Below are 21,061 nucleotides of genomic sequence, written 5' to 3'. Positions count from 1 at the left end.
AACATTAAACAGGGATGAGAGGTGGGAGGGAAAGGGAGAGAGAAGGGAAATTGCATGGAAATGGAAGGAGACCCTCAGGGTTATACAAAATTTCATACAAGAGGAAGTGAGAGGAAAGGGGAAAATAATACAAGGGGGAGAAATGAATGACAGTAGAGGGGGTAGAGAGAGAAGAGGGGAGGGGAGGGGAGGGGGGATAGTAGAGGATAGGAAAGCAGAATACAACAGACACTAGTATGGCAATATGTAAATCAATGGATGTATAACTGATGTGATTCTGCAATTTGTATACGGGGTAAAAATGGGAGTTCATAACCCAGGTTTCCCAGCTCTGCTCTTCACCATGGGACTCTGCACTCCATTTCAGTTCATCTGCACCAAGGCGCCAGGGCTGTCAGGAAGAAAACTGGGATGCTTGGTGACAATTGATCCGTTAGTGAACTCGTTTTAAACAAGCCCTGTACTTTTCCCCCAGCAAAATCCCTTCCCAGCTATGACATCCTGCATTTCTGCAGTTTGGAGTCCTTTGTTCCTCCACATGCTCCACCCTCAAGTCTACTTACCACCTACCTGCTCACCCTCCAACACTGGCCCAGGTGTCTCATCCTCCCCATTTGTTTACCCTCCTCTGGGCTGCCCGGGCTCCTGCACATTCTACCATTCTATTCTGTGATGAATTGTCTTTTGTCAGGAATCTCATATGGGGCAATGGGTACAGCTGACTTTTTTTTCTGACTCCATTACTTTCTTGCAGTGTGATTTAGGGCAAGCTACCTACCTTGTCCAACCTGATTTTTCATCAGTAAAAGGAAGTTGATGGCAGAACCTTGTGGAATTACTTTCAGTATTAGAGATGACACCATAACATACCTTGTACTGTGCCCAAAAGGTTGCTTCTTGTGCACTGTCTTCATCTCTTCATCTCTAATCCTTAGTACAGTGCTGATATTTGGGTACATACACCATGAATATTGGTTGAGCAAGTTAGGGAACAAATAAACTCCCCCATACCAAGGCAATTTTCATTTTAAAATGAAAATAAAAGAAAACCCAACGATGGGATCCAAGGTCCTGAGCAGGACTAGAGTACAGGGAGGAGTTGGGCAGGTATATTGGGTCTGCCCAGTGGCCCTAATATCTGTTATATGGGCTGCCAGGAGCCCACATCTTGCCTGTCCAGAGTGAAAATGACTCACAGTGGCCTTGCTTATGAAGCCCCTCTTTGGTCTCCAAGAAGAAAACAGAGAATTGAAGGGAGACCAGAATGGCAGCTCTGGTCTCCTGATTTCCTGCCACCCTGATGACCATGGCCCCCAGAGTTTGGCCCCAGGAAGAGGGAAGGCTGAGAGGTGATGGCAAAGGTGAGTTACTTTGGAAACTCTGAAGACAAGAGGCATGTTCACATCTCAATCAGAGATGGTTAACATGACCTTTTTGTCCTAAGTGATGGAGTCTGCATTGATTTTAATAATTTGCTCAGGCTTTTCTCCATATTTCAATGTCCTGGGAAATAAAGCTGTCATAGCCCAAAAAGCTTTCAGATTTCAGGTAGCTAAGAAAATGTTAGGAAATATTACATTTATTTCAATTTAATTTCCTCTCCTTGTTAATAAGAAAAACTAATTAGGTATTTGGGATTTTTTTCTCATCCTAAACAAATGCTGTCCCATTTGTCCCTACCACTAGCAGGTGCAACCAGAGAGGAGAAACTGTGCACCTACTAACAACATGTCTAGTAACTTGTGGCTCAGATAATCAGAGAGAGAAGGGAAGAAGCAGTTGGCACCCCAGGCAACACAATGCTGCCATTTCTTAAGAGAAAAATGGGGAATGTTAAGGAAAAAAGGTAGAAGAAGGGAGGTGAGAGACATGAAATAAGGGTTGGAGGGGTGCAATTATGACAGCATGTATAACCAAGGGGGAAGTTGCAGTCCCAGGGAAACAGGAGGTAGAGACCAGCAGCACAGTTACATAGACAGAACTGGGTTTCAAATCTGGGCAATCTCATCAAGTGACCTAACCTCACTGAGACACCATTTTCTCAGGGATTATGGCACCTACATCATAGACTTATTGTGAGAATTAGATGAGATTCTAATTAGTGACTATTTTAATGTGTATTTTTTAGTTTTTTGGTGGACACAGTATCTTTATTTTATTTTTATGTGGTGCTGAGGATCAAACCCAGTGCCTCATACGTGTTAGACAAGCTACCATAAGCCACAACTCAGCCCTAATTAGTGACTCTTAACATTGTCTAGCTCAGTGAAAATACCAGTAAGCAGCTATGTCCATGCCTCAGAGTGGAGCCACAATAGTGTGACAGAGAGCCCCCAATCCTCTCTGTCAGGGGTCCCCACATAATTGCTGCCTAGCTCTGCATCTTTACACTTTCATGAGGATGGAACTGAATTCCTGCCACCAACACACCCCACATCCCTACATTTAAAGACCATGGTAAACAAGAAAAACTGGGAATGTTGGTTGCCTCTAGGGACAGGAATGGGTAACTGGATTCAGGCATGGGAATACTTCATTGTATCATTTTTCTTACTTTTTGAATATGCGAATACATTGCCTATTCAAAAAGTTGGGTAAAAATTTTAACTGCAAGGAACAAATTAGTAGGAAGCCTGAGGCCATGTGAATCAGAAGGAAGAGGCTACAGACAGCAGCAGCCACAGCAGCATTGGGAATGCACTTGGGGAAAAAAAAAAAGGCAAAGAGGGCAGACGTGGCAAGGGATCATCAGTTAATTGGGGTCCGTGGAAAAGAGCAAGGAGATTCAGAGGCATGTGTACCTCCAAATGACAGGAATCCTCCAGGAGTGGCATGGGATGACTGGACTTCACAGAAAAAATGAGCTAAGTGTCCTGCTCAAGTTCAAGCTGCTTCAGTTACGCTGGGCATTGTCATTGGAGTACAGGAGAAGAGGAGAGGCTCACAGCCTGAACTATCCATTTTGAGTACCTGTGCTATAAAAAGAAATTTGCAGAGTCCTTGGGGGTGGAATGGAGCTGTTTGTGGCTGCATCTCGTTTACTTCTCAGCACTTTGGGCATGGTATTATCCCTTTTTAGAGATAAGGGAACTGAGGTTCAGAGAAGTAAAACAACTTGTCTGAAATGATGCAGAAAGTATTGGAAAGAACTAGGGTTTGAGTCCTAGTCTAGAATCAAAGCCCATGCTTTTTTTAGTCTGAGACACTAGCCTCCCCACAGCCTCTCCTAATCTGGGCACCTCTTCAAAGGTAGAAGTAGCGGTGCAGACGTTCAGAGTTCCCTGAGGAGGTGAACAGTTAGGCTGGCAGGAGGAAGAAGCTGGGGTGATAAGGAGGGGCCTCGGAGCTGGTTTTGGCTCCAGCCCTAGGCTGGTCTCGAGGCAGCCAAAGTATTGAGGACCTGAGAGTGGGGTAATGGGGGGACACATAACCAAAAGGAGCAGCAGGCACAGCAGTATTGGGAATGTGCTTGGGAAAAAGAAAGGGCAAAGAGGGCAGATGTGGCATGGGATCATCAGCTAACTGGAGTCCATGGAAAAGATCAGGGAGATTCAGAGGCATGTGTACCTCAACATGACAGGACAGCTTAGGGAAACACGCAAGGTCAGTAGAGGGAGGAGGTTGCCAAGGAGCTTATACTTGTATACTCTCATGGGGAGGGAGGTGTTGATTAAACGCTTATTCCAAATATAACATTAGTACCGCTAAAATGTCATCTTTGGAACATGCCTTAAGTCACCTGTAATTCGTCCATACAGGCAGTAAACCCCACATTGATTCAGATGTGACTGTGGGAAGTTAGTTTTCTATTAAAGGCGATACGTCAATAGCAGCTAATAATTTTTGTTGGAGAATGGACTCTATTTTGGAAAATAGCCAAGTCTGATGCTGTTGTCCCTGAGCTCACTATCCACATGTCCCTTCATCCACCCTACCAGATAGACAGGATGGGTTCAGCCTGATGTAATTTGAACATGGTCCCTGAAGTCCTTGTGCCCTGAAAAGCTGCATATTTGCCCATACTGGTAACAGCAGCTCTGGAAGATAGAGGCTGGGCAACGTGAGCCAATGGGGAGGCAGTGGCATGTACATGTCCTATGCTATTTGGTGTGTGTATGAGGGGCAGGATCCTGCACAGAGTCAGATCTGTCTTCCCTCCCCTAGGCATCCAAAGGGGATTTCAGCCATTAAATGAAATAGCTCAACAAACATATTCAAGTTACATCAGAAAGAGAAGGGAGAGGAGAAGGGAGAGAAGAAAATAGTGAGGGAGAAGTTATGACACAAGTGATAGAGGCAAGCACTACAAGTACTTTGGAAGTGCTGTTGGGGTAGGTCCAGTCACCCCGAGTCACCAGGAGGCAGGCCCAACCCAGGAAAAGACTGTAGAGAGGCCGCATTGGCTAGACGCCCCCCAGCCATTAGATCTCAATACAAGATCACTGAAGGGAAACTGAAGCACCTACCAATGAAACAATTAGTATCTGACGTATGCATCAAACTGATTCATGAGCTGATGTGTGCTAAAGTTAAGGGGCGGGCATATGGGGGTTCATTATGCTGGTATCTTTACTTTGGATTATTATGCTTGAAATAACAAATTTATAATTATAAGTAAAAGGTCTCTTACAAATGGGAGAGCTATGAAGGAGCCACATGCCCAGGTAGGATACTAGCAGAGGAACGTAAACCCAAGAACAAGCAGGAATCCATGAGAATTTGCCTTGGGTTTTCTTGTCACTGCAAGCCAGGAGTTCCTAACCTGGGAGTGATGAAGGAGCAGCCAGGATCCCTACTTCCTGAATTGTTGCCAATTGACCAGAGAGTTTTCATGGAATCAGTGACACCCCACAACCCCCTGCCCTGACCCCTGCCCCAAAAGTTAATAGATTGCATTCTCTTAATTTGTTGAGAATTGTTGAAGTTGTCACCCTCTGGCAGATTCAGTGACATTCAATGATAAATATCCAATAGAAACCATGGGTTTGGATAGGTTGAGGCTCAAACCATATAGATATCCCCTGCCCCTTGCTCCCCAGAGAATTCCTTAAGAAACACCTTTCTGTTCCTTGCTAGTGTGATAGCCAGTCTGACATCCAGCCCCTGGCAGCCAGTTCTTCTAAGAAGTCCAGCTTCCCAGAAAGGGCAGAGCAGGCTGACTGACCCCTGGGCTCACAGCCTGGTGGGCAGAGAAGGGAGATCAATTTTGGGGGTAGTGCTTCTGTCTTGAAACCATCTCTACATAGAAGTGAAGGATTTGGCTGAACATGAAGGTCTCTTCTCTACAGGCTGATCCTCACAAGTTAGAAACATGGACCTGGTCCTCTGGTACTGGGAAGAGAGATGGGAGGCAGGGAAGGAACATAGGGTCCAAGTATTGTTCTGCAGGTGGGGCTCTGAGGTCTGCCCACCCCCCACCCCCAGTTCAGAGAAGACAGATGAGGAAGCCTGAATCTATGCTGCACTCTCCAAGGAGGAGGGCCTAGACAAACACCCTGGTCTCCCAGGGTTGTCTTCCCTCCCCTAGGCATCCAAAGCCACACAGCACCCTGCCCCTCATCCTGGAAAGTGGTGGAAACCCTTGGAAGGAATCTTCCCATCCCTCTACCAGCTTGCAAGGCAGAAGGGATGGGGGATGCCGGGGATAGGGAGAGAAACAATGAAAAAGGTCTGTCCCATGAATGGCTCTGCTGAAGGCATGTGGCTGGTGTGCCTCTGTCCAGGCTCTCCTCAGGAGACCTGCCCCTCCTCTTCACCAAGCCCCGTTTCATGTCCTTCTTCCTTTAAAAACACTCTTTTCCCCACCCCTGGGTGTTCTGGGTTTAAATATCTCCATGTCTAAGTGTGGGATAGGCAGCACTCCAGGAAGCTCCCCAGGGCAGAGCCCCAACCTCTCCTTCTACAACCCCCTCCCCAGGATGCTGACCCTGTGGCCATCATGCAGAATCCGCGCTTTTCTCCATCCACACAAAGTTTCCATGCAGTGGAAGGTGCAGGACCAAGGGCCAAAGGCTCAGTGGCATCTTTGGGGTTGCATCCTCACCCTCCTTTTATCATTGTCCCTTCTTCCCTCTACCTTCTCTCCCAAGGTGTCACACCACCTTGCCACCACCCCTCCCCCTTCCCCCCAAAAAACTTGTTCTTACTGTTAGGTCAGGTGGCCTTGCTTTGCTCCTATCAGCGAGTGTTATATTTGGGCACTGCAGTCATCTATGCCCAGAGACCCCAAAGAATGTGTTTGCACCCATCACCTTCTAGAAGGAGCCCCAAGCTGCTGAAGATCACAACCAGGGCCTGTGTGGCACACAGATTTCAGGAACAGAAAGTTATTTCCAGTGGGCGAGTCTGGGGACTGGGAGGCATAGCTAGCCAGAATCAGAGAGGAACAGAAAAATGAAAAAAAGTCTTTTTTTTTTAAACTGTGCTTTATTTAGGGCTAAGCTGGAGAAAGCGTCATCCAATAGTTACAGAAGGTTACAAGGAGTTTTAGGGAGTTGAGTGTGAAAAGAGCAGTTGTACCGAACTGCAGCTGTTTTGTTTTGTTTTGTTTTTTACAACATCTGGACATCCTAAAAGGAGGAGTCAAGAGAAAGAAAAAGAAAATTAAAAACATGAAAAAAAAAATAACAAACAAAATAGAAAGGAAAGGAAAGACAAGAGGCCTGACAGGAACCAGAAATTTGTTCTTCTAAAGGAAAAAAAAAAAAAGTGATAGGTCCCAGTGCCCCCCTGGTCTCCGGATGAACTGGCCATCAGTAAGGAATTATGGAGGCAGAATGCCAACGCAAGTCTTCCCAAAGGTGCAAATAAATTATAATAAATATGATATACTTTAAAATATATGTGTTCTTAAATAATTCAGTGTATTTTCTGATTCTGAGTTTTTAAGCAATGTCTTTAACTGCTCTAAAGTCATTTACCAAAGATAAATATCGTGCTTTCATTAAATAGTTTTCCTTGTTTTTTCTCTATCATTACAATTAAAAGTCCTACAAAATATGCAAATTTATTTACAGAAAAACAGAGCCGGCATCATTTAAACATCCCTGTTTTTCAAAATTCCTTGTAAACAGTTTCAGAAATTCTTCAAAGATTGTTTATTTTTCTCTCTCTTTTTTAAGGTTTTTGTGTGTGTGTGTGTTGCCTAGTTGTTTTAAGATGAAAGTTCCCAGTTCTCCCTTGCCCGGAAAGTCTCTGGATCAAGCAGGGAAGGCGAGTGAAGCGGGAGGTGTCCAGGGCTTGCGGAGAGCGAGCGCGCAGCTCCCGGAGCGAAGCGAGAGGCGCGGGCGGCGGCGGCGGCGGCGGCGGCGGCGGCGGGCGAGCGGCCCTTCCCGGCTGGGTACACGGCCTCCACCGCGACGGGCGGCCGGGAGCCCGCAGGTCTGGGAGAGTCCGGCCTGGCCCTTGGGGACAACGGCGTCCGACAGCACTCGCGGGGAGAAGGGATTGATGCTCAGTCTAAACTCTACAAAAAGTACAGTCCTACAACATCTGGGATTTTAGCAGTAACGCTAACTTCTATAGTTTTTTTTTTTTCCTTTTTTTATTTTTTTTTTTATTTTTTGCTTTCCTCTAATTTTTTTTCTTCTATTATATAGGTATTTTAAACTTTTCCTTTTTAAAATTCTGTACAACTATTATGATTTTTAAGAGGGGGAAGAGTTAGAAGCATTTACAGACTTTTCACAACAATTACCTTGTCTTGGAAGATCCTTTGTTCCCCTCCTTGTTTTCCTCACACTTCAGGGTTAATAAGTTTTCATACTTTTGTTGCTTTCCCCAAATATCCACCAATCTGTGCATCTTAACAGCTCCATCCAGACATATAATACAGAAAACCATAGGAAAGTTTCATAGACTTCAATGAGGGTAATCAAAGCGCCTCTCAAAGTATCAAAGAACTATTATCTTGCTGTTTTAAAAGCATTGAAGCATTTTTTTTCATTTTTTGTATTTTTTGTATTTTTTTTGAATTTTTTATTATGTTTTTCATAGAATCGCTCTAAGCTGTTTCAAGAACAGCCAGGAGGCAGGAAGGAGGTAGTCCTCCATTCCTCCTCTATTTGACATAGAGCTACACATCTGCAATAAAAAGTTTGGTCCTTTGGTCCCTAAACAGCTAAAGGAATGACAGATAGAGATGCTCAGTGGCAGCCTCCCAGCCGCCCCCTGGGGACCAGGCCCCCACCGCCACACGCTTGCCCCCGCCTGCCTCAGGCGCCCATGGGCTGGAAAAGCCCCAGGATCAGTAAGCAGCAGCGTCTTCTCCCAGTGCCCAGCCCTTCAGCCTCCCCGTCTGGTCTCATGTTATTTTGTTTTAAAGTTGCCTTTTTTTTTAATGTGTATATGTTTTTCCTCATTTTTCTTCATTGTCGTCTTCTTTATGTCATGTATATTTTTCCCCCAAACACGTTCCCTCTGAACTCCATAGACGTTATACTTTCCTTGAAGAAATGTTACAGTCTCAGAGTGTCTGGAGTCTTCAGCTTGATTGATATTGGCTGATATGTCAAAGGTGTCATCCAACAGTTCTCATTTATAAATAGAGAGAGAGAGAGGTTTGTTTTTTAATGTAGCCCGTTCAGCATCCTGCCCTAAAATGAAGAAAATCGGGGCTGATTAAGCCATGAGGGAAAACACAAAATGCATCCAAACACCAATAGGAACCTGCCTTGGGGTAGGATGGGAACTCTGGGGGATGGCAGGAGGGAAGGAAGAGAGACCAGTATGAGAATTAGTCATGATCATGATACAGTCAAAAGAAATTTGCTCTTCTATTCAGAGTAAGAAACCACTTGGCGGTCTAGTGGCGATGGTTGTAGCTGAGGTTTAGATGTGGGGAGAGAGTTCTTGATTTGGGTTCCTTTAGAGTTCTGGATTGAGGGATGGCTATATCTAAGGGAAGAATTTGGGACAGTGGGATGTGAATTCATAATTAAACTTGTCCCTGAGGGATCCAGCCCAGATACAATATGTATACAGAAGCCTAGCAAACCAGAAAGCAAGAATTGAACAACCTAGCCAACTCCTCCCCAGCTTAAGGAAAAGAAGGAAGACAGAGCCAAGACTCGAATTTTGTAAAATCCTTGCCCAGTTTCCAGCCAACCACTTCTTTCCCCAGATCAGTAACTATTTGCGAGGCTGCGTGTATATATATATGTATATCTGGATATATGTGTAGAATATATTCACCTGCACATATGTGGACATACATGGATATGTGTGTATGTATATGCACATATACACACATACATAATACTTTTCTCATACATGCCAGGGAATTTAGAGGAAATTCAGAACTTCCAGGGAATGGATGGGAGAACCTAAAAAAAGGTCAGAACAGATTTCATTATAAAACTTAAGTAAATTAACTCAGACAGTTCTTGATTTTGTTTCAAATGGTGGCTTTTTGGTGTTTTGCTTTTAAGAAAAAAAAATCATGATCTGACTAGAATCAGAAGGCAAATGCTTATCGTTGTGAATTAACAAATGAGACTCATCTCCATTCTAGCAAGCAGCTTCCACTTATACATGGGGGTGACTGGTTACATCAAGAAAGTTAGAACTGCAAAGCCCCCAGTCCAGGGGACAACGTCATGCGTATATCAATCCATGCTGGCAGGTTTTTCACACTGTTGATTCAACAAACAGCAAACCGTACACAGCAGTCTAAACAATTACAACACCAAATAAAATAATAATAAAATTAAAAAACACTTGTCAAGGACCCTTTTTCAGTTGTAAACAAAAAGGTGCATTTTGCTTTTGTCAGTACTGTTTCTTCCAAACCAACCAAAAAAGCCCTCCCAAGCCCCCAGTCCCCCGCTCCCCTCCCCACATTGAATTTAGCAGGAGTAGCTATAATACAAACCTTATAATTGTTACTGGGCTCTCTCTCAGAGGCCTCTGGCTTTGTACTCTAGTTTTTGGTTTTTTTTTTTTTTTGGTTTAGAATTTTCTTAAAATCATTTTGTTACTATAGATATTACATATTTTGGTTTGGGTTTTGGTTTTTCCTTTTGAGGTGAGATTTAAAATAGCCTAACTGGAAAAAGACCAGACCTAGGAAAGTGTCAATTGAAAAAGGCCCCCAAATTTCTAGAAAAAAATAAAATCACAATATTTTCAAGTGCAAGTAAATCAACCACGCATAGATATTTTTAAGATGTTTTCCTTATTTTTAAGAAAAAAAAATAATGGTTTGCATAGTTAAATGATCCCATGTTTGATAATTCAGGAATTCATCTTTATTTTTACTAAATTTTTTTCTTTAGTTTTTTTTTTCTCTATGTGACATCTAGAGAAGCATAAAAAAACGCTGAACAAGAAAAACCAAACAACAGAAAGTAAAACCACTGCAAGCACCAAGAACGAAACGAAAATGAGCACAGCAAAAAAGATCGTGGCAGCACAAAAGTCAAGAAAATGCACGTGTGATCATGACTGGCCAATCATCCACGGATACGACATCCAAGAAAAACGCTCCAATCACAGCACCTCCACGAAACTTGACGGCAATTGTCATGCAACCGATTCTTAGCCTTGTTACATGACGCCATCATGTCACACTGTGAACTTTGAGTTGATTTGAACTTACGGATGGGGGACTTTTCTCCACTCTCATGTGATTACGTGAACTTTATTCCTAGCTCAGCGCGAGACTGTGGTGGATTTGACTGGCCCTGGTTGGGTTGTTGGAATTTGATTGAATGACAAAAGAAGAAAAGATTTTTATATATATATATATATTTATATATGTAGAGAGAGAGAGAGAGAGGACAGGAGAGTGTGGGCAGGGAGGGAAGAGGAGGGGCAGGTGGGGTGGGGTCGGGAGTGTGGGGGGTAGGGAGAGTTGGGTTGAGGGTGAAGAAGGGCAAGGAAGAAGTTAAAACAAAATCGAAAGGAAAAATATTTAAACAGCACCAGACCACAGCATCAATCTAAAAGCTCTGATGGGAGAACAGCAGTCAAATCATAAGGGAACTGAAAAGAACTCAAAGGATGGAGGAGCCCGCAGACGGACGACATGGGCACAGCAACGCACACACACATACACGCACACGGCTGTTTATGCAGACACATGATACACTGTGAACAGCAGCAGAACCTCACACAGGGCCACTAAGGGCATCCATCATGCGTTGGGAAAAGGAAGAGGCACAGGCAGTTTGGCAAGAGGGCCAGGAAAAAATAAAACAGCCCCTCAAACCACCGTGGCCAGCAAGCAGATTTCAGGGAGCAAGCTCTCTGCTTTTAACACCCTTGATTTTTCTCCCCCAGATGCTGAGCTCTCCTTGGCTCCCTGGCTTTCTGTGGCTCCAGCCTGAGGATCAGCAGTGGGAGCCAGTGGGGTTGACCCTGATTGGCAGGGATGGTTAAGGCAAGTGCCACAGGAGACATTTGGCCACCATAGTATGGTATACTACGAGCGGCAGCTCAGCCCTCCAGCCTGTGGATCCCAGCCCCCACCCTAGGAAAGGGGTCTTTAGGCGGCATGAGCACGCACAAGGGAGTTTTGATCCCCTCCCCTCCACTTTGATAACATCTTTTTTCCTCAGAACCTTCGGAAAATGACAATACTTCATTCTGAAATTTCCTAAATTACACTTATGTTCTTGGAATTCTATCAACAGGCCTAGGGGGGCCCTACAATTTCATTTCATGGTTACCTCATACCCTTTGATTTGTTCCCAAGGTGGCCTAACTGAGGCTGCTTCAGGGCGTGTGAAGTCCTTCAAAGGTTCTGTAGCTCTGACCCATAAAAGGGTCACAAAGGAGGCTTCAGGTACACCACAGAGTGGCACACCAGAGAGGGTGGCACAGTGACCCTGCATCTCCAGCCCTTGCTGCTCTCACTTTGGCTCTGCTGAGCCCCATCCACCCTACTCCTCTTCCCCTTTCCAGCCCACCCCCTCTCTCTAGCTGGCCAGGTCTGACCATTTTCTCTCCTGATGGAGCCCTAATGGTTGAGAAATGAGATCCTCTCTCTATCAGACAAATCAGGTTACTCAGCTTTGAGTTGCCATCTCCCTCATTCACCATCTCATGATCCTTTGCCCCCACCCTAGGATTTGGGGTCCCCAATTCCAACCTCATGGTTACTCATGAGCTTGTTCCTCATCCTGTGCTCTTCTATGCACTCAGGCCTGTGCCAAAGCCTACGTGCCTTGAATTTATTACCAGGGTTTCCAATCTACCAGGCCTCTCCATGCAGCAGACTTCCACTTTCAGTTTTTTGTTCCATTAGGGTGAGTGGGAAGGGACCCCTGGGATCTTACAATGTCATAATAGATAAGCTGTGCAGTAGCTGAGCAGTGACTCTACTTTGAGTCACTGCCTCCAGCTCAGCCATCACAGAAGCACTCTCCAATCTCCCTCCCTCCATAGACTCCCTGTCCTGTCTGCCCACCCAAGCTGAGCTCTATCCTTCCAATATCAGATCTCCCTCACCCAGACAAAGGCCTATCACATGCCCACCAAGTCCTGAAATGTCCCTCTCCTCTGCACCTCCAGCCCCTCCCAAAAGCTCTTAGATCCACCCAGTATGTTGGCAGTTTCCTTTGGTATGAGAAAAGAGGCCTATGGAACTTAGAAATGTATTGCCATCAGGTGTTAGCTCTGGCAACTGCACCTAAGGGACAATCTGAGGACTCTCCTCCTTGCCCTCCACACCAGTCCTGGGTACCTCACAAGCATTCACGCCTTCCCTGTGCTTGTTCCTTTTCCCTCCCCCAGTTGCCTCTCAGTGCCAGGCACCATGCTGAGCACTGGAACTGAAGTCTCAAAACCCAGTGTAGGGAACTCTCTTGAACACATCCTCATCTCTCACATACACTCAGTACAGCATTCAGCCCCCAGAAGCCTCCCCAGCATGTGCACAGCTGGCTACCTGCTTCCTCTGCCTGTAGGGGCAACCATTCCCAGCCACTCTCTGGGGTGTCCTATAGAACACAGCCCTGGAGGTGGCAGCGGGATCACTAACCAGCATGGGGAAGCTTAGATCAGGTCTAGGAAGTTCCAACTCATTGATCTGGCTGAGGAAATGATGGCCTGGCCCAACCAATTCAGATGTCAGGTCTTAAAACATCTGGGTTCTAGCCAGAGAGGGCCCAGGCCCAAAGCTACAGCTTTGCAATGCACAGGTCAGAGAGGGGCACCTGTACCTGCAAAGCTCACTCCAGATACTGTGCAAAAGCACACTTGCAGTCAAAGCCCAGGGCCCGGGAGACAGGACTCCCATGGAGTCAGACACACAGCTTGATACCTTCTCCAACCCACAAAACCTCAGGATGAGGATTCTGAGAACCGTCCTGCTATTAAGGCTCAGTATGTACTAGCTAACCTAGTGGCAGGAAGGGATTCAGGGGACAGTCTTTGAGCTGGGCAGAACCTTGGTGGGAGTGTTCTGACTGTTGGCTGTGAACCTGTCACATTGACGTCATTGTTTACTCTTCCTGCGTTAGTTTCCTAGTAAGATCTCCAGAGGAACTCCCATCTTAACACAAGACAATGCTTCAGCTCCTACAACCTGATATCAATTGCAGCTGAAGTGATCTGCCAAAATACAAGTTCTTCTACCAGAACTCTCCAATGCCCCCTCCCATCTCAGAGGAGATCAAAGTTCATATAATGGCGTGCAGGCCCCAAGTGGACATTCTTTCTTAACCCACGACTCTCTTGCCATTTTCTTGGCCCAATCTCCTAAATTCCTTCTGCCTACCTTGGCCCCCTGCTGCTCCTTGGCCACACTGCCCCTGACCTCACCTTGGGACTTACATACTGGCTGTGTTCTCAGAAAGAGGATGTCTGCACACAAAGACTACATCTTTGCTCTAATGTTACCCTTGCAATGAGGCTGGCCCTGGGCACCTTGACCACATGATTTAACTTTAGTTAACAATTCTGACATGCTAGGTAATCTATTGTCAGCCCCCTTCTTCTCAGTCTTGGTCACCACTGCAACCCTAACAGTTCCTAAAGTACCATACTGCTGAATAGATGGGGAACAGAGTGTGGGAAGCATCCTGAGTCAGTAGAACTCAAAGGTGACCTCCATTTCTGGTCTGTGAGGACTGCAGTAGCAAACAGCACCAAGGAAACTGGCTGAGGTTGACTTTTGATGGCCTAGAACATCTCCCCATATGCCCTTCTCAGGAAGGCTCTGAGAAGGAACATTTGGCCTGAAAAATGAGTGGCTGACTGCTCCCAGCTGCTAAGCAGGCTCCAGCCTGAGCAGATGAGGTGACAACTCATGACCCAAGTAACAGGGTGAGGGACCTCAGTGCTGTGATATCAACCCTCCCCAGCTTTTGGTCCATTCTGTTTTGTTTCCTGGTAAAGTTCCCTTTGAAAAATCCTGCCTCCTCTGTCCTGACTGAGCTACAGGCAGCTGAAGAGATGAGGGGTCAAAGGACTAAAGGCTGCAGGCCCTTCCCAGAACTGAGGAGAGGAGAGCCAGGAAGTCTGGGAGAAGGCCTCAACCTGTGGCTATAGCTCTGTGTTTGCCATCTGCCCACCCCAGGGTCTGTGGCAAGAAGAATTGCCAGTATAGGCCTTGTACACTTTCCCAGATGACTCCCTCACTCCTGCTCCTCTTGGCCCCACAACAGGGGACGACCTTGCCCATTTCTGCCAGGATGACCATAGCTCTGCTCCTGTCCTGTAGACACTAGGCAAGGAGCAGGTTGAGGCAGGCGCATCGGGTCCAAGGCACAAATGAGGGTCAGGCCCACAAAGGCCCAAGAAGATGGCGGGTCCGTCTGATGCCCCCTTCCCAGACCTCCCGTTCCCACACCCCGGTAGCCCCCGGTTACCTGTGCGAGTCCTGGTCTCCCCCGGGGGACGCTCCCGCCGGCGCTCAGTACGGGCGATTGGCGTCTTTGGGCCGCTTCAGCTGCACCTTGAGCNGAGACAGCGGTAAGAGAGGGCGGACACACCTGCGGGTGGAGGAGTTTATTGGACACTGTCCTCCCTGACAGGAGGGGGCCTGGCAGCGGGAGGGCACGGGGTGCCGGCCTGGGGAGAGAGAGGAGTGCGAGGGGGCGGGAGGGGAGGCACCTCGGAGAAAGCTTCTCCGCCGCCTTTGCCGGCCGCCCCCCGCGCGAGTGCGGCCCAGCCGTGGGCCGAGGGCCGGAGGCTAGGTCCTCACAGCTCCTCGGTCCCCACTCCGGCCCTGCCCCTGCCCGAGGCTGCTTGGCCGGGCCGACTTGCATTAACCAGACCGACTTGCATTAACCCACCACCTGGCCCCCAGGGGCTGTCAGCAGCCCCATCCACATGTGTAAAATTCCAAGCCCTGGGAGCAGGTGCTCTTTCCCTGACCAAGCATGCGCCAACTGATATGTACCCCACAACCCCTCATGAGAACTCCAACCACCATAATAGTAGACATTAATATGATTACTAAAACAGTATGAGTAAAAGTTAGAGACTACTTTGTATGGGGACTACAATCTCATTCCAGAGTTCCCAGACACATCAGGTTCTGCTGGCTCACAGTCCTAAACAAGCAGTTCCCAGACTGGAATGGGTGGTGTTCCAAAGTGAGTTCAAAAGTCACTTTCAGGAACTTAGAATGTATCTCCTCATGCAGACAAGACTTCCCATCAACATTTCCCAAACTCCCAAACTGAGCCTTGAGAAAGGGCTCCTGTGGCAAGTAGGTTTATAGCCAGGACCCTCCCGGCCAGTTCAAGGAATAATAAATAAAAACATCCCCTCTCACTCCAAGTTCTCCAGTAAATAAATCTCTATAGCTTCGTTTCATCTAGTATTTCCTTAAATTCATTCCACTTCAGATGACTTTCTCCTGTAAAATGGACTTAGATCCTGCAAAATGTGAAATCCAGCTTGGTGAGATACACAGGCTATAGGATGTGCCTCAGTTGGGGTGCTTGTCCCACAAATGGCCATTAGATAGGTAAGAGACAGATGCACCACTAGATTACTGAAACAGAAGCTATCTTCTTAGTTAATTGTGGCACTGTAGGTGTGCTTGCACCTTTACTCCAAGAAAGTGACTCCCTCCTCACTCTTCCCACATGGTAGCTCTTTTTCCCTTTTTACCCCAACCCCAGACATCGCCTCCATCTGTCTCTTTTCTTTCTTTCCTCTCCTTCCTTTGATCAATTTGTCATTCAGCCACATACCATCAAAGATGGGGGAAGAAGGTGTGTGTGCATGTGTGTCTCACTTGTACATGTGTGGACACATGAGTGCACACATGTGAATGCTGCCATAACTGGTGAGAGCTAGGAAAAGCACAGCAACACCAACATCCATACAAATCTATATACTGAAGTAAATAGAAAAGATTGAGGATTATCCACAGTTGCCAATGAACTTCTGCTTCCTGTCATCCTTTCCCCCACTCCTCTCATCCCGTCCAGGCCCATCCCCTGATGACTATAGTCAGGTGCCTAGCAGACCAGAGCAATATTTGGGTTTATACTGCTCTCCTCCTGACTAAGGAGGATGGTTACAACTAAAATTTCTGTCCCTGCTAAGACAAAGTGACCTGACTGTGGGTGACATGCTCTATCCCTTATTCCTCTGCTTACACACCCCTGGCACCAGCTCTTCCTTGACACCTGGAGTTCGTGGATCTTTTTGAGGTAAAGAAATGAGCAAAGCAGAGAGAATGGAGAAAGATAAAAGGGAATGAAGAGGCTGTCTGTGGTGAGGTGTAAAAGAAGAGCTAGCCACCAGGTGGGAAGGTTCTGGAGGAAGGAAGAAACCTAGCTTCCTGAAGAGTTTATAGGTATCTGGAAACATTGGAGCTGGGAAGGATTCTGGGTTGAAGGGAACTTTTTTCCCTCACCTAGTTTTGTTAACTGGCCAGTGATCAGGGTAGGGAGCATCTGCCCACAGACTGGAGACCCCTGTGGACAGAGCTCAGTGCACTCTCCATTCACAGCACAGTCTCCTTTCCCCTAGAGTCCCCTGCCCCATTCCCACCTCCCAGACACTGTGGAAAACCTCACAAGTAGGACATCCTCCTAGCATCCCCCAGCCCTCCTTCCAACATAGGGACCATTTGTGCAGCACATATCTTCATGAAGGCCTCGGGAATGTTCTGCTTATAAATTCATTCTGATGCTTATCCAGAGTACAACCTTCAAGTTCATTTCAACACAGGACCACATTTGTGGCAAAAATGGCAGAAGAAAAGGGATGGTGGTATTTCTGAAGGGTCTGCTCTGGCCAAGCCTCTGCTATAGACCATCTCATGGAACTTTCTCAGCATCCCTGAGGGTGACTGCAGACATCCCCATTTCACAAAAGAGGATCCCATGGTTCAGAGTGTTTGGTGACTTGCCCATGAGTGAGCACTGGAGTGAGGGTCTCACAGGCTGGGTCTGTGGGAGAGTGGCAGAAGGCTATGCTGTCACTGCCACTGCTGGAGTGAGTTGGAGAACTCAAGTGACTAAAGGAGGAACAGTTGGCTGGGCCAGTGTGGTGGGAACCTGTCCTTTCTCAAGGCCAGAAGACATTTAGTATGAGAGTTTGAGAAGAAAAGAAAGAGACAATAGAAGTATACAGAGGATGATTTCTATGAAAAGCAGAAGCAAGTCCTGGTCCTGGATATCTTAAGTGAGCTAGTGGCCTTAGTGGGTACTGCTTGGGGCAGATTCTGAGGAACTGCCTTTGAAAACCCAGGCTATGCCACAGGAACAGTGCAGATATGCCCAGATGTGACAGGAGAATAAGCCTGGATGAACTTAGTGATTCCCAGGCTCCTGGCTGTTTTGTTCTCATTTACATAATATTTGGATCCTATTTTGAAAGCAAATATAACTGATTTGCACTTGGTAGTTTTTACATATACCACTATATTCATAAGGAGAAATATCCCAGACAACCGAGTAGTACACCCTGTCTTTCTTTAGCTTTTCATGCCCAAAAAGAAATGAGCTACCTACCGGGGCAACTCTGTGCCATCAAAGGACCACAGGTTTTCTGTGGCATCTGCCAGAGAGGAGAGGACAGTGGTACAAGATTTGGGGAAATATGCCCTGAATTCTCAAGTCCTTCTTGGTTCAGGAAAGCCAGTCTCCAGGCTTCCAGATGTTTTTCCACTGTGTATTTCTCCCCTCCACTACCCCCAAGCTGTGACCAGGGTTCCCTAGCCAACACAGGCTCCCACTCTCCTCACAGCTCCAGAACCTGGGGGGTCTATCAGGAAATTCTGGTAGACTCAGCTATGGTCCCATGTATGGCTTCCTGGGGACTATACTACTTAGTCCTCAAGGGCTCATGAATGGATCTGGCCCTGAAAAGATGGGCTGATCAAAGTAGAAGAGGAGGAGGGAGAAGGACCAAAGAGGAGCAGAGGGGAGAGGTGTGGGGCAGAGGGGGAATTCCATGAGGAGGTCTGGAGTTTCCTGGTTAGGGTTGTCAGCTTTACCAGATAAAAACAGGATGCCCAGCTGAATGTGGATTTCAGACCAGTGATGAATATTTTTTTTAGTGTGTTATCCTCAATATTACATAGGACCTATCACATGCAATATTTAGGACATACACTAAAAAAGTATTGTCTATGTGAAATTCAGATTTAACAGGGTGTCCTGCATTTTATCTGTCAGACTCCTGGATCCTTCTAGGTCTTACTTCTCCCATCTAAAACCCTGCCACCAAGTGAGTTTCCTGAAAGCTATAGTTCCATTCTCACACCATCTCCCATGACCTACCACCAATTAAAGTCTCCTCATCAGAATGGCCAGAGACCTCCCAGCATAAATTCTCCCTTGCTGATCTCCCAGAAGCCTCCTGCACCTCTTCCCTGCCATTTACCCCTTTCCTCCCAACCCCACGTCTCTGCCAAGTCTCTCCTTCTGCCTTCCTGGTCATTTCCTTGTGTGGTGCCTCGCAGAGCTCACTGCAGCTGAGTGGCTGTGATTTCCATCTGGGCTCAGAGCTTAGGCTTCTTGGGGAAGTGACCAGTCTCCTCCTGGCTCCTCAACAGTTCTCAGCTCTGTTGGCTTTGGGTGGGGTGGGGGATTCACAGCATGACAGGTGGGGAGCAAGGAACAGGTAGACAGAGAGGGGGCGGCAGGACAGACAGGCAGAGAGCAGATAAGGGGCAGGCAAGGTAGGGCCTCACAGGGCTTTGACCCCAGGGGTCAGGATGGCCACTCAGATCATGAGAGGAGGGGCCACTGGGAGAATGGATGTCCTGGGCTCTGCTCACTGCCTCTCCCAGCCCTTCCCAAAGTGGCCCCTCCTGTTCTCAGGGGATGGCCTTGGGCCTTTTGGCTGGAAGAGGAAATCCATTTCTTGGGCTGGGATGTGGGAGGTGGGAGCCAGGTAGAGGTGGGTAGGAAAGCCGAGAAGCAGAAAGAACAGGGGAAGACAGAAAAGGGCTGAGAGATGGAGGCTGGATCCAGGAGCACCTGGGGGCGATGCGAAGGAGCAGGTGAGGAGCAGTTGGACACCTGTAATTGGTGCGAGCAGCCCTGTCCTAGTGAAGCTAATTGGTTTGTTATCTTTACCCACCAAAGCATTTACTTTGGTTAGTCGCCCGATCCACAAACACTTTCGAGGAGATGACATTACCGAAAGGGAGGAACATCTGCATCAGCTCAGCGTCCCCAAACTCCTGGGGCAGATGGTAGATGAACAGGTTACAGCCCTCGGGCCCTGCGGTGAGGGGAGGGGGTGGGCGGGGANTGGCAGGGTGGGGGAAGAGAGAGACAGAGGAGAGGTGAGCGAGTTAGGCAGCGCAGCGGGGAGAGGTGGGGCAAGGTTAGGAGGGGGGGTTTCATTCAAGATCCAACAGGTCCCCAAAGAATGGGGTTGCTGAGCCCCAAGTCTGAGCTCTGGTCTCCACTCTGTCCTTGGGCAAGTCTCTGAACCTCTCTGTGCCTCAGTCGACTTTTCTGCAAAATGGATCAGTAACATGGGCCTGGCATCTCTGGGGCTGGGGTGGGTGGAGTCGATGAGAGAATGGGATGAGCATGCCAAAGCTTGGTCAGCTGTGGAGAGAGAGGGGCAGGGAGGTTTGGGGGCTCCCTCCTGCTCAGCCCCTGCTCTGGGGAGGGTGAAAGGAATGGCCTGGGCAGCAACATCCTGTGCTGGAGAGACACTTTATCTTCACAGGCCTAGCACAGACTGGCCTGGAGTGTCCATGGGTGGTGGCCTGGGTTCAGTCACCTGACCTGCAGCCACTCCTTCCCATCTGGCCATGGAGGCACAATTGCACTATGCCACACATCACACTGTCTCCTAGTCTTGAAGGCAAAAAGCCAGATTTCCCCTGCTTCTTCTAGAAGGTGACACAGGAAAAACTGCACACCAAGGTGCCACAATTAGCCAGGACACCCTTGAGCCTCATTCCATGAAACTTTTTTCATCTCCTCACAACAGTAACAGTCCTGCCAACTTGTGCAGCATGAACATGTGCCAGGCTGTTCTAAGCACTTTCTATGTATGTTAATTCACTTCATCCTTAGAGCAACCTTGTGACTTAACTACAATATCATCACTACTTCATAGATGAGGACACTGAGGCCCAGAGAGGTTAAGTCACCTGCCAAAGGACAAACAGCTAGTGAGGGAAATGGGGACAGGATATGAATCTAGGCCATGGCCTCCACAATGTGTATTCTCTCTCTACTTGTCATAAAATCTTAACTTCTCAGATGCCCTGAACACTTGGAGGTCTTTGGATTCATGAAATTTCCAGATAGTTAAAGATTTCTTTTTGAATAGTCAAAATGCTTGATTTTAACTCTCAGAAATAGAAATCTTTTCAAGATGCATGGTCTGTTTCCTGCCATCTTAAATACCATGTGTCACATAGCATTTAACCCTTTGAAGTGACTTGTGATCATTGCAGTGATAATGATTTCCACCTCTGGCTGGTGGAAAGGAGACAGCTACACTGAGAGCTGTGTAAGAACTGGGGTTCTGATCCGAGCCTGGTGGAAACCTAAGCATGAGCTTAAAAGTGAGGGCTGTAAGGCACCAGTTTTTGTGGCCAGAACCAACTGTCCTGGTTCTCTGGGACCAGCGAGGCTGCCAGATAATCCAATTTGGGGGCAAAGAGTTCACCCTGGAT

The 21,061-nt window shown here is 47.2% G+C and overlaps 1 protein-coding gene across 1 annotated transcript in view; it reads right to left on the bottom strand.

Annotated features, from left to right (window-relative positions):
• Nucleotides 1–6,406: 6,406 nt before the first annotated feature.
• Nucleotides 6,407–21,061, bottom strand: part of Celf4 (CUGBP Elav-like family member 4) — a 293,998-nt gene continuing 279,343 nt past the window's right edge. The window contains 4 exon segments of the mRNA XM_048806309.1: nucleotides 6,407–8,594; nucleotides 14,814–14,914; nucleotides 14,917–15,015; nucleotides 19,558–19,641. Of these exon segments, the coding sequence (XP_048662266.1) occupies nucleotides 8,568–8,594; nucleotides 14,814–14,914; nucleotides 14,917–15,015; nucleotides 19,558–19,641 (311 nt within the window). The 3' untranslated portion in view covers nucleotides 6,407–8,567.

Source organism: Marmota marmota, unplaced genomic scaffold, assembly GCF_001458135.2.
Source record: "Marmota marmota marmota unplaced genomic scaffold, marMar, whole genome shotgun sequence".
In the NCBI taxonomy this organism is placed as follows: Eukaryota; Metazoa; Chordata; class Mammalia; order Rodentia; family Sciuridae; genus Marmota; species Marmota marmota.
This window is presented reverse-complemented; position numbering and strand designations above follow the sequence as displayed.